The sequence below is a fragment of the Leiobunum rupestre genome, chromosome 1 (genome assembly GCF_980474605.1).
Source record: "Leiobunum rupestre chromosome 1, qqLeiRupe1.1.hap1, whole genome shotgun sequence".
Lineage (NCBI taxonomy): Eukaryota > Metazoa > Arthropoda > Arachnida > Opiliones > Sclerosomatidae > Leiobunum > Leiobunum rupestre.
The window spans coordinates 49,007,325-49,021,336 of NC_143384.1; the positions used below are offsets into that span (position 1 = coordinate 49,007,325).

At 36.4% G+C, this 14,012-nt stretch overlaps 1 protein-coding gene across 3 annotated transcripts in view; it reads right to left on the minus strand.

Moving 5' to 3' along the window:
- Window positions 1-13,364, minus strand: part of LOC149963160 (retinal-binding protein-like) — a 37,612-nt gene extending 24,248 nt beyond the window's left edge. For all 3 annotated transcript variants that reach the window (XM_090180405.1, XM_090180404.1, XM_090180402.1), the window contains exon 1: window positions 13,191-13,364. In XM_090180405.1, coding sequence (XP_090036531.1) covers window positions 13,191-13,301 — 111 coding nt within the window. In that variant the 5' untranslated portion in view covers window positions 13,302-13,364. The remainder of the gene's footprint in view (window positions 1-13,190) is intronic.
- Between the last annotated feature and the right edge of the window lie 648 nt (window positions 13,365-14,012).

The window sequence follows — 14,012 nt, forward strand, 5'->3', positions numbered from 1 at the left end:
TATCGATGAGCTGATCGTCCTTCTCAAAGCAAAAATTGCTCAATCAACTACATAAGAAAAATGTAAACTTCTTACTCTAGCTCCTTCGACATGGTTTGGAGTTTAAAGTGTCTAAATATTTGGCCGAAAAATCTCGTAAGCTAAAAATAGAACTAGGAATTCTTCGTGATATTCAGAGGAAAATAGGCTACACCCTTTCTCAACGTACAATTGAACTCGTGAAAAGTTTTTATGAAGATGATGATATTTCACGAATTTGCCCGGGAATGAAAGATTTTGTCTCGGTTCGTTTAGAAGGAAAACGAATTCATAAGCAAAAAAGGCTTATAATGTCAAATGTAAGAGAAATTTACATTTACTTTAAAACCAAATTTCCAGACGCAAAAGTTGGATTTTCCAAGTTTTGCTCGTTGAGACCTAAATGGTGTATAACAGTTGATTGAAGTGACTCTCACTAAGTCTGTGTCTGCGAAATACACCAAAATATCAAGCTTTTGACGATGGCACTTCCTGAACAACCAAACTATAAAGACGTTATGGCAAAATTGGTGTGCGACATTTCTAATCGGCAATGCATGTTAAATTTATGTGAACGCTGTCCTGGTCGCGAAAATTTCATGAAAATGATGTTGATCTAGATGACAGCCTTTCCGTCAAACAATAAATCCATAAAGATGGTCAAACCAAGTTGTAAGAATTAACGATGTCAGCCAGTGATTTCATTGATAATTTAGCAATAAGTATGGAGAAAGCATTGAGGCATCAGTCGCATCACTACATAGCCAAATCTCAAGCGTCATATTTTCGACGACTAAAAGAAGAAATATCCGAAAAAGAAGCGATAGTAGTTTTAGATTTCGCTGAAAACTACTCATTTTTAGTGCAGGATGCCGTACAGGGTTTCCATTGGGAGAACCGGCAATCCACAATTCATCCTTTCGCAATTTATATCAAGATCGATGGAAATTTGGAGAGCTTGAGTTTTTGTGTAGTAAGTGACGAAACTGAGCATTCCAATTAAACAGTGCACTGCTTCTTGACTATTGTTCTGAATTCTCTTAACTCGTCTTTTCCACACATAACGCATATTCACTACTTTAGCGATGGCGCCGGTTCCCAGTATAAAAACCGGAAAAATGTCATTAACTTGTGTCACCACGAAATCGATTTTGGGGTAACTGCCGAATGGAATTTCTTTGCCACTAGCCATGGCAAAAACGTTTGCGACCGAATTGGAGGTACGGCGAAAAGACTCGTAGCTCGTGCTGCTTTGCAATTGCCAGTTACTTCTCTAATAGTAACACCAAATCAATTTTTCGAATGGGCTGACAGAAACATAATGGGTATAAAAAATTTTTACGTTCCCAAAGAGAACGATTTTCAAAGGCGTCAACCGTAATGGGAACGAGAAGTCTTCACTGATTCGTCCCAATAAATAAATGCGAAGTTAATGTATAGAATGTTATCTGATACTTTTAGTACGTGTAGAATATTTCCGCGAAAAAGAAAAATAATCATGGTCTTGGACCATCTTGTTTGTAAAAATTTTGTGTAAAATTTATTGTTTAAAAATTGTCTTTATAATCTTTAGTTTAATAATTTCTAATTTGAATATGTAATAATTTGTAATTTCTAATAATTTTGATTGTATTTAGTGTATTGATTTATTTTTGAATTTTGTATGCTTTATAATTGTAACGAATTCGGAATTTCCTCGACCCTACCAAAAATCATGGAATAACCATGGGCCAAGTAATGGTAAATCCAGGACATGACTGCCGTACCTTCGCTCGTACTTAATCCGACATCTACTAGAAATAACAAGTAGCCATTTTAGACGGTGGAGTAAAAGTGGATGAAAAAAATTGGGGACAAATTCAAGCGGTAATTTCCAGTTTAATGGGCGCCATCTATCGGTGTTTTAAAAATATTACTATATCTCCAGCCATAGACCTTCCAGTCACGTGGTTTTTAAAATTTTGTTCCAAAAATGACGTATTTCCGCAATAGAAACATTATTCCGATAGGTGGCGATAGTAGTCACGTGTTGGCATGGCTGTACCCGTTTTGGAGAAAAGTAATGTCCTGGATTTATCATTACTTGGCCCATGGAATAACCATGGAATAACGAGAGGGGGAACGGCAGCCGTGTGTTGTAAAACTGGTCGTTGAAAACTTTAGGATCCCCCTTTCGGTTCATACCCACATAATATAGTAAGAACTTGCATGTTCATTTGAGCACCCTTATCGCGCATTCACTCTAGTGCTTAGATGTCCGTATTTGAAAGCTATCCAGTAAGGTACAGCCTGTTTATTTGATAATTTGTTGGCAGTTGTTGCAGACGATTTTTAACGTGACTTAAGGCGGAACAAGTTAACTTCAATTTTTTTAAATTAAAATGGTTATTAAAAACTGTTGCTATAAAAACTGTAAAAATGGGTATATTCCCATTCGATCGAAATCCCATTCGACCGAATTCAATATGCTTCCGAAATATAGCCCAAAAGGCGGATTCGGTTCATTGGGACCTTTGGTTTTGTTTTTTACTTCTGCCCCCAGATATAGCAGGGTACGCAAAAACGTTATACCTAAACAAAATTGCTACAGGTGTACTAACGGTAAGGTTAGGTTAGGTTAGGTTAGGTTAGGTTAGTCTCTCACTTCCCTAGGGTGGCGCGCTTTTATAAATATATTTATGCTTTGAACTTTTTATTTATATCAAGAATACAATAATAACTAGATTTATTTACCGTTTTGTTTAAGCGAAACAAGTAATCATTCTTAATGTACAAAAACCCTCCTTTGTGAGCTATTTTCTCCATTTTAGCTAACTGGCTACAATAAGACTATCAACACTTATTTATATAAGAAGTAAACCTATTTAAAAAACGTCTCATAAAAACGAAATTTGATGTACTATAAAAAATAATATAAACGTGCAAAATTGGGCTGAAACCGAACAATTGGGGTATTTTCGATCGATTGGGACTCAATGTTAAATCGTTTTCGAACGAATGGGATTTCGGTCGAATGGGACCAAAGCGTAAAAATGATTCGAGGTTTAGCAATAACGATTATATGGATGGGATATTTTTTCTACCTTTTCCAAAACCCAAGACTAAAAAAGTGTTACTTTTTACCTCAATCAAATGTTTCTGGCATTTCGATTCCACTACTTCACACAAATTGAGCTTGTAGGCCAGTAAAACATTTTATTAGCGTTGCAATGAGCTTTTTATCTTTCAATCTTTGACAATTTATTTTGCCTGCAATACTTAGAATATAGGTTTTTTTTTTAATTTTGGTCAACCTTAATAACTAATTAGTTTTTAGACATTACTATACCATTATGTACATGGTTGTTGAGTTTAGTGAAAAAACGCCTGCTGGGGATGTTGAATGTGGTGTAATAAATAGAAGGTGGCTAGACACTAGTAGAACAAAATGCTACTGGCCACCATATCGCTCGTCTGAGAGAATAGTTAAAGCAACTATCAATTCAGAGGAGCCTAATGAAAAATGGATACTGTATGGTATAAGCTGTTAGCCGTACATTCTATGAAACGGGTGATTTTCAAAATTAATAATGAATAGTCAAATAAACCTCAATGTATTTAATTATGATTTTAAATTTTTGATTGTGTAGATAATTATAAGATTGCTGAGAGAAAATCTAAAGTAATTGAATACAAATCAGATGTAGCAACTGACCATACTGACACAGAAAAAGAGAAACGAAGCAATTTCACGAAACGGAAAAGAGGCAAATCTAGTCATCGTAATATGATGGAAAAGCAACACAATGTGTTTAATGACAGTAGTGACGAAGGTATTTTTCAATGACCATTTAAGAATAAACATGGGTTTTTATACTTCATAATTTAAATTTATATGGCATTTTACAGAACAACATTAATCGAAATTCAAAGGAATTACTTCGCCTGAAGCCCCAACATTTCCAACTCGTAACTTAAGATTTTTTAAAAAAATTAATGTATTTTTTTAAAAAAAAACCTAACTTTTAAATTTTCACGTTTAGAAGAAACCCTACCTTTGTCCTCTTCGATCATTGAAAATGTTGAAAAAGAACCAACTAGCGAACGTAAATAAACATAAATAAAAAATTCAATATTTCCTTAATGAGTTTTTTTAGTAGTTCCACATAAATACGACATTTCACGCATGCAAATGTGTCAAATGATATTCAAAAAGGCGCAGGAAATATGCAGTTAACAGAAAGCCAGAGTACCGATATCAATGGAATCAAGTATCTTAAAAGTAAAATATTTGCCTTTTAACGTTGAGTTCTCCAAAACTTAAGAATTATCTTTGCTAATTGCAATATAGTTCCTGAAGCTGTCGTTGAAATATTTCTAAGGAAATTATAGAAGACCAGGTTCTTTCAAATGGGAGAATGCTGAACAAAGTTTTATTAGAAAAAAATCCTAAGAATTCCAAATTGGACGTGGATCACCTTGATCTACCTGTCAAATCACATTAATCACTTGAAAATTTAGAAAATTATATTAATGACAAAAATAACCAGCTTGCATTGGTAAAATATCCTGTTAAATTATGAACATTGATAAGAAATGATAATTATTTTTATAATTTCTTCAGATTTCTTTCCTTGGAGGCTTGGGTGGGAAAGGCCTAGGAGATGCAACAAGAAGGATCTTAACTACTTTGATAAGTGACAAACTTGCACAAGATTTTAACTGGAAAGGCCACGGAAAGATGGCGTTTTCTGATTTAACAGTGAAAGAAGTTATTATAAGTAAGCTCTTATTTCTAGTTTAGTTCGCTTCATGAGTAACTTTAATATTTTTTAATTGTATAGGTGCAGTGAGGACGAACAATCCTTTTAAAAAGGTACAACAGACAGAAATTGAATGCATCATAAAAGAATGGTTAAAGCAAGCCTATAATCGAATTTGCAAGAGGGACCCAAAAAAAAAGATAACTACGCCGAGCAATAAAACTATATCTCCAATCAATGCAATTAATCTCGAAGATGACGGTGAAAAGTAGAATCCCAGCAAACAACTAAAAACCTTGCCTTTTTTAAACAAAAATATCAAACTTTTTTTTTAATAAACGAAATTAAACCTATTTTTGTTTTTTGTTTATAAAACAATGTTTAGTAAAGTCTTTCTACGGTACGGTAAAGCTTGAAGATGGCACGTGTCGACACACGATGGGGACACGTGTCGACACACGTGTTCAGACACATAATTTAGTGGGACATGCGCCACTGCGTAAACACGTATTTCTACACGTGGTTCATATTTCACGAAAACACGTGTTTAACACGCGTTCTTGCTACCTGGGTAATTTAGAAAAATGTAAACGCTGGATATTGGCTTGTGATAGACCAGAGTTTTTAACTCTCAAAAGAATAACCAAATACAGGCAAGTGGTCCTAGCACTCTTTTCGGTTTAGGAAACGTTAGGAAGTAAACATTCCTCATATGAGGCTCATTGTGGTTCCTGCAGTTATTTCTACAACCCTTATAACAACACTTTTTATAGCTTACCATTTTCTAATAAATTTAAACTAGGAATTTAAAAAAAACTTAAAATTGATGTAAACTAACTAAGCCTTTGCCGAGAGTAGAGAAGTATTTTCAATCTACACCGCTAATGGTACGTCCAATAACCACTCAGCATAGCCAAATATGCCCATGAAGCTTCAGAGGTTCCTACCCGAAAGGGGGAGAATGGGGTAAGACATTAAAATGATAAAATTGGGGTAAAATTATAAAATTTGGGTAAAATAATCAAAATTCGTTAATTTGCCAAAAATTGAGTAAAATTGTGTTACAACAACTAATATCGTCTAAAATGGGGTAAAATTATAAAATTTTGGGGGTAATTTGAGAAAATTGAGTAAAACAGCCAAATAATAATAAAATTGAATAAAATTGTGTTAATCCAACTAATATCGGATAAAATCATCTTGTTTGCGATATGAGCGTCATCTAATGGAGCTCCAGGTTTTCCTAATTGATAAACTATTTTCGAGCTGTTTTACTTGTACGTTAAAATTAAATGGAAGAAAGTATATGCCTATATGAATATGTATAGGTCTATGTATTATATAGTGCATAAATATATCACAATGTTCTAGTTTGGTTTCTTGAGCGACGTCGAGAGTCATTGGTTCGTATCAGTTAGACAGTATTCCGATTCTGTTTGCGACTTTCAAATACACATAGGCCTACGGGCCCGAATAACTTCTGCTAGCAAATGTTTTACATGAGAGGTATAAGAATGGCAAATCCCGTGAAATTACATATTTATCTTGGTATTTTAAAGCACATAAATCACCCACGTTAAGGATTTCTGTCTTATGGGGTTGTGTTACATCCGCACTATTAAACGCTTTACTCTTAAGATCATTAAAACTAGTTGCATTTCGAACGCGTAGTAATCTGTCGTTTGATATTGGTCCATTATTGTTTAATAACCACAAAGCGGTCTATCGTTATTGAATTCTGTAATCGGGGACCCAACAACTAATTTATGATTTTCGGTCATTATGTACCGAGGAAGCTCAGTTTCAGGACCCTCAACTCCAAGTAGAGGGCGGGTATGGTTAACTTTTATTCAATAGATAAAGCTCTCAAAATTATTCGTAAAACGTTTTGATCAAGTTATGTATATTTCTGTATTATCCGATGAATTTTTTGATAAATTTGTAAAATTAAACGGAAAAACGACGTTTTTTTCGATAAAAAGCTCAAATTTTACGAATAATAGAGACTTGGCACTCCGTAGCTTTGGCCATGGCCGCCATTGTGGTAACATTTTTCTCCCCACGATAAAAACTATTGAAAAAAAAACTGTGACGTAGCATTGCCATCATTCCGAAATATTAACCAGTAAATATCTTTGTTTACATTTTTTTCCCGAAAAAAATCAATTTAAACATGGATAATGATTAACTGTCCCCGACCTCTAACTCCAAGTTTGATTTTTTTTGTGTTTTTTCCTTTTTTAATTGGGATTATATTTAAATCTTTCACAATTTCGATATCTAACAAAGAATCAATTTCTAAATATGTGGTTAAGATTTCGATAAGTTTCTGTCAGCTTCCGAAACTGACATTCCTAGAGATGACACGTTTTCTACTGCCTCGCGTTTGGCAACTTTAATAGCAGCGGAGAGAGTTCGGGTCGAGGCTAATAGTCGCAACTTCGGGGCATTCTAGGCAGTGGAAAATCCCCGGACAGATATTCTGTAGGGTAGGGGATTAACCCTTCCCTACATTCCGAGGTTTCTTTAGCCATTTTTGTATAAAGCCAAATTAGAATACGTGTGTCTTCCTAAAACTTTAAGTTATTCTCATGCGATGAACAGTGTCATATACTGCAGAAAGATTTTTCAGTCGGTCTTACCTGTAGTACAAATATCTATTTAAAATTAAAAGCACTCCCAAGCTAAATCAGGCGCGTCGTATAAAAAAAGAACCGTTTTTCATCAATATTAAACCATGGAAAATATCTTATCAAATCCAAAGCTCAACGATAAATTAATTGCTTATTGCAGACGAAACTTTGATATTAAAAAGAGTAAGTAACAAGGCCATTTATGTTTTGATAGGCAGTATCATATTTATAATAGAGATGATAAGCATTACGCCCTTGAAGATTGAATGACAACGTCGGGAGTATCTAGACGTTCGTGAAATTAATTTATTTAAAATCAGTTAAGCGCGCTTTCACTTGGACTGCTAAAGAAAACATTTACAGTTATAATAGATTTTAACATATGTTTTGGAAATATTTGCTAAGCCCGGGTGCAGGACGAAAATAAAAATTTTAATAAGCAATACGAAAACGAGCCTTTTGTATGGCATTGAGTATTGTCTTTATATAAACATTTGCTTTCGTGTACCCTGCTTCAGTTTAAAATTTTAAATGCTTAATAGTAGTCCATTTTCACCTGTAATAAACAAGGCTTATCAGCATTTTAAAGTAAACCAATATTTACGATTGCTAAAACGCACGTCACTAGAAAAGGAACAGCCTGCCATAATAGTTGATTTTATAAAATGTCTTTACGCTTGCCCAACTTGTTGAAATGTTGCCCTGGAATAGTTCAGCCAAAGCCTAAGAATGAGTTTATAAACTCTTTAGTGGGAGAGAAAACGGATATACAGCTGAAGCGGGGAGGCCACATTTCAACAAGATGGTCAAGGTTATTTTATAAAAAAAACTATTATGTCTCGATTTCTTGAGCGGTAAAGATGTATTATTCAGTATTTTAATTAAACGCTATAGATATTATCCTGGCTTATTTACACATTTTATAATTCAAAAAGCGATATGTGGGGGACCGTTACGAACTGCCAGCTCGCGGCCCAGTCTATTTATAGCGTTCGACGCGCCATCTATCGATGAATTGTTGAAACTATTTTTTAGATATTTTTTTATGTTTTTATGGAATAAAGAATCGTGACTCGTGAATTAGCGGATGTTTATTTTAGTTTCTGAAGATAATTGAAATAGCAGTTTAGAGGTAAATTATTATGTTACATCTTCATATTGTTTATTAAAAAGCAAGTTTTTGAAAAATTAGGCGGAGGCATGTGGCATGTCGTCTTCAAGTTATAAAAGGTTCCAACTCAGAAGTTCAAACGACAAAATAAATCCGTGGAGAAAAATCACGTGACTCTCGACGTTGTCGTTGAAACTTCTAGAGCGCTCTGTTTAACCTCTCTATTAAGCGTTATACATTTTCATATTTATGTTTCATATTTCCAACATCTACAGATTGATAATATGTAGTTTGGAAATGAAATGTAACGCTAGATAAGGGTCCAAACTTAGACCACTATCTTATGACGCAAAGACTAACCTCTTTAAAGGCACAAGGATAACTAGATCAAGTGTCAAAAGTGGGGCTCGCTGTTAATTACCGATATAGACACCCATGTCCAGTTAGAGCTAGGAGCAACAAACACAACACCCCACACAAGGAGAACGCAACCCGTCAAAAGTCGTGGATTTTCTTGTGTACATTTTTCATTGGCTAGACTCTTTAGCGCCTGCTGCCGTCGGAACGGGACAATTCGGAAATTGTCTTCCCCCCCGCCCGTAAAACGTTCAGCGTAAAGGCTCGTGACGCTCGTCCAATGAAATTCGTACACAACCCTTCGTTAGCGTGTTTAAAGGCTAGCTGCGTTCTCCTTGTGTTTGTTTCTCCTAGGTTAGAGGCACTGAATTTAAGGAATCAGTATGTTATAATAATTAGCTACAAAGGCATCACCATAGCCCCAATTCAGCTAGCAACTTTTATTGCAAGCCCTGCATTCCATACAATATAATATATCTCTTACGAGATAAGTAATAATAATAATAATAACAATGAGATAGGCTAATACCCAAGGAACTCCATGGTCTTATGCACACTTGTGACTTTTAATGTCTATAATTCAGGTGGCCGGGTTAATTGCGTAGTAGGGCGGTGGCAAGCCCTTCAAGTCACGCGAGCCAACAGCTCCCTACACTTACACTTACTATTACCATAAGTAACATATTACCCCTAAGTATGACACTTGTAGCCTTGCTCATGCATTTTTTATTACTACATCCTTTCTTCACCAACGATAAATCAGAAAAACGACTAGCAACTCTGTAACCCGGAAATTTAATACTCTTTGGGATTTGATTTTTTTATTGGTCATCGAAAAGGAGTCGAGAGTTAAAATTTAGCCAATCATATAGCGCTACAAAATATTATGAGGTACGAAATGTAAGAAAAAATGGCCGTTATGTTAGTCGGCTTATTAAGGATAACTCAATCAGGAAATTATAACTAAATACTAAATATTATTAGGGTCATTTTCAAAATCTGGCAAAAATTGTAATAAAATATTCGTAAACTAAATGAGAATCCTTTTTACATTAAAAACGTAACAAGCTGAAGGTTTTTTTAACGTCTACAGTATTTGGTGCATAAAATTGATAAACATCAATGATATTGATCTTCTCAATATACTACACTAGTGATCCACGAATTCCGAGTTGTTGGTGAATTTCTAATATAATACCATTTGCCCGATATAAAGATTTAATTTGGTTGGGGAAAATACATACAATTTCTTTAATTTCTTCCGTTGTTAAAGTTTCATGGCGAAAACGAAATTAGTGTGGCTATACGCCTTAAGCCGAAAAATGATCTTTCCTATTATACATGGTGGGGTACGATCTTTCCTGCTATGCGTGTTGGGGTCGGATATTTCCTGCTATACGTGGTTGGATAGGATGTTTCCGACAATACATGGTGGCTTGGTGGGGTACGATCTTTCCTGCTATGCGTGTTGGGGTCGGATTTTTCCTCCTATACGTGGTGAAATAGGATCTTTCTTACTATAGATGGTGGGGTACGATCTTTCCTGCTATACTTAGGGAACATGTCTGCCACTAAACGTCGCCTCATAAATTCAAATCAAACGTTCCCGGTACCTCATTGGTTTGCTACAACTGACGTCTTCCGACGCCATGGAATCCCATATCTGTGACGTGTTTTCCCCCCTCTCGTTCCGGGAAATGAAGACCAAATTGCACGCCATCGATTGTCGAGACATAATTACTCTCCCTCACTTCTTAGTTAAAAATAAATTCATCGTTTCCTTTAAAGGCCGGATTGTTCTTGGTTGTTCAATAGTTGATTTTATGTCTTTACGCTTGCCCAGCTTGTTGAAATGTTGCCCTGGAATAGTTCAGCCAATGCCTAAGAATGAGTTCATAAGCTCTTTAGTGGGAGAGAAAACGGATCCACAGCTGAAGCTGGGAGGCAACATTCCAACAAGATGGCCAAGGTTATTTAATAAAAAGAACTATTCCATCCAAAGAGGGATGAAGTGCGGGGGGGGGGGGGAGGGAGAAGTTGGAACAGAGACGTGGTGCATGTCCCAGCGAAGGGGGACCCCTGGAGCGCTTTTTCGGGTCGCGCAGCATAACAAAGGGCAACCATGCCATCGCTTCGTCCCCCTCCAGATTAGGTATGTTTCTGGCCAAAGGGTTGCGGTTCGTGGAAAAGTCAATAGCAAAGCGTATTATTTATATTTCATTTTTGCTTCCGCGTACATGATGATGATATTTACATTTCACCTATTTTATTTAGATAATTTTCAATCTACTCGTAACTGTCGCGAAGTATAGATCTGTGAAGTATTGTGAAAACTAAAATTTCCAATTGCATAAAAGAATGAAAAACTAGTGTAGTCTGTGTAGATTTCCTATAAATTTGATAAAGCTAAGGAATATTTATTTTTTATGCAATTGCCAGGTCTCTGAACGGCCAAGAAAAAGCTTTCACTATGCCCCAGTCTTTCAAATATTTAATTAAATATTTCCAAAATTCCCAAACAACGGATTTCGTTGCGACTAGTGATTTCAGTTGAGTAATATCTACATTATAAAACTCTCAGACCCTTTCGTCGCATTTTTTTCTGACTGTCATTCGCGACTCTAATCTACATTATAAAACTCTAAGACCCTTTCGTCGCATTTTTTTCTGACTGTCATTCGCGACTCTAATCTACATTATAAAACTCTAAGACCCTTTCGTCGCATTTTTTCTGACTGTCATTCGCGACTCTAATCTACATTATAAAACTCTAAGACCCTTTCGTCGCATTTTTTTCTGACTGTCATTCGCGAATCTAATCTACATTATAAAACTCTAAGACCCTTTCGTCGCATTTTTTTCTGACTGTCATTCGCGACTCTAATCTACATTATAAAACTCTCAGACCCTTTCGTCGCATTTTTTTCTGACTGTCATTCGCGACTCTAATCTACATTATAAAACTCTAAGACCCTTTCGTCGCATTTTTTTCTGACTGTCATTCGCGACTCTAATCTACATTATAAAACTCTAAGACCCTTTCGTCGCATTTTTTTCTGACTGTCATTCGCGACTCTAATCTACATTATAAAACTCTCAGACCCTTTCGTCGCATTTTTTTCTGACTGTCATTCGCGACTCTAATCTACATTATAAAACTGCATCGCCGCAGGTACAAGGAGGTACACATCGAAGGTATGCCTAGCGCTTCGCCTTAACACTAGGTCATTGGGCATATTTCAGAAATCGGGTCTAACGTGACATCGCCGAAGGTAATTTCTCTGTGTAAAACCCGCGATCGTTGCGCTTCGCCTTAATACTCAGTCAAGTATACATTTGGTCATTAAGTTTGTTTTTGGAATTTCGGATCGGATTTCGCACTGGCTCGAATTTCGCACTGTAAATCGGGACTCAAGGACGAGCGTATTTTAATTTGTTCGTCATGAGAGAAAATCACCCATTGGATACAGGGGGTTTCAAGAAGTACAGATGGGTTTTTCGACGCCTGGAAGTTTTTGAGTTATTTTTGCGGGGAAAAGATTACCACGGTAACTATCACATGGGAAAGGGGGGGAGGGGGTACCACGGTAATTATCGCATGGTACGTAGGGGGAGGGGGTCCCGCGGTTATTATCACATGGGAAAAGGGTGGAGGGGACACCACGGTTTTTATCACACGGGAAAAGGGGGAGGGAGTACCAAGGTAATTTTCGCATGCGAAAAGGGGGGAGGGGTACCACGGTAGTTATCACATTTGAAAAGGGGGAGGGGGTACCAAGGTAATTATCGCATGGGAAAAGGAGGGAGGGGTACCACGGTAGTTATCACATGGGAAAAGGGGGGAGGGGTACCACGGTAATTATCACATTTGAAAAGGGGGGAGGGGGTACCACGGTAGTTATCACATGGGAAAAGGGGAAGGGGTACCACGGTAATTATCACATGGGGAAAAAGGAGAGGAAGGGTCTTACTGGGGGGGGGGCTTACTGGGGGGGGGGGCTTACTGGGGTGGTTCTACTATGGGGAAAAGAGTTACTGGGGTGGTTCTACTATGGGGAAAATGGTACCATGGAAATTATCCCCTATGGAAAAGGGGGAGGAGGCCTTATTGGGGGGGGGGAGGTTCGACTAAGGGGTAAAGGATACCACGGAACTTATCGCGTGGAAAAAAGGGTCGGGGGCCTTACTATGGTGGTTCGACTATGGGGTAAAGGGTGCCATGGTAATTCTCTAATGGGAAACAGGGGGAGGTGGCCTATCAGCTAGTAATTATTATAATGATTATATTATTTCTGGTTCTTTGTTTGGGTTTATAAGAAATAGGCTTACCTCTTTAATTTTGGACTTTTCAGTTTCGTTCAATCTTGCTATAAAACTGTCGTTAATATCACGGAACAAAGGCGACCTCTGGTACTCCCAAACGGATTGGTCGAATTTCATGTTCTTTCGATTGTACGTTGTGAATAATATTCGCAGTCTGCCGGTTCTCTATTTCTCTCGAATTAAATGATTCGCCTATTAAATTTGTAAATCGTGGTTTATATTGGACGAGTGGCCTTCAAACTGATACGTTGATGATATCGCGTTTATATGTTCCACAAAAACCAAATCGGATGTATTAAATTATTATCATCGGAGATAGTACTTCTTACGTCGAAATAATGCTCAGACGTAAAGAGAAATTTGAGAAGGGAAATAAAAAACAAAAATATAAATATTCGACTTTAAAATTATTAAGAAAATCAGTTTTTGATTGCTCATATTAAGAGCTGTTCGCAAATAACGTAACGAAAAACTATCGACACCCTTCAACTATAAGAATCCGATTGTTGTTTATTTAATCACGACTGATAGAAAACCATTTTCGAATTGTTTTTTAGAAATATATCATGGTGAATATCTCTTATACAGTTATGACTAATGTCATGAACGTTTCAACACTAAAGTACTTTTTAGTGTGGATTTCAAGAATGTTAACGAAAATTGACTGTTTTTAACGCTTTGTTTTTGTTTTAAATAGGGTATTTTTCGAAATTGTGAATCTACGGGAGGTCAAATTTGACATGCTAAAAAAGATAAATAAGCTGATGCGTGATTTGTTAGTGATATCGGGGATATAAGATATGAAAATTGTTAAAAACATTATTTCCA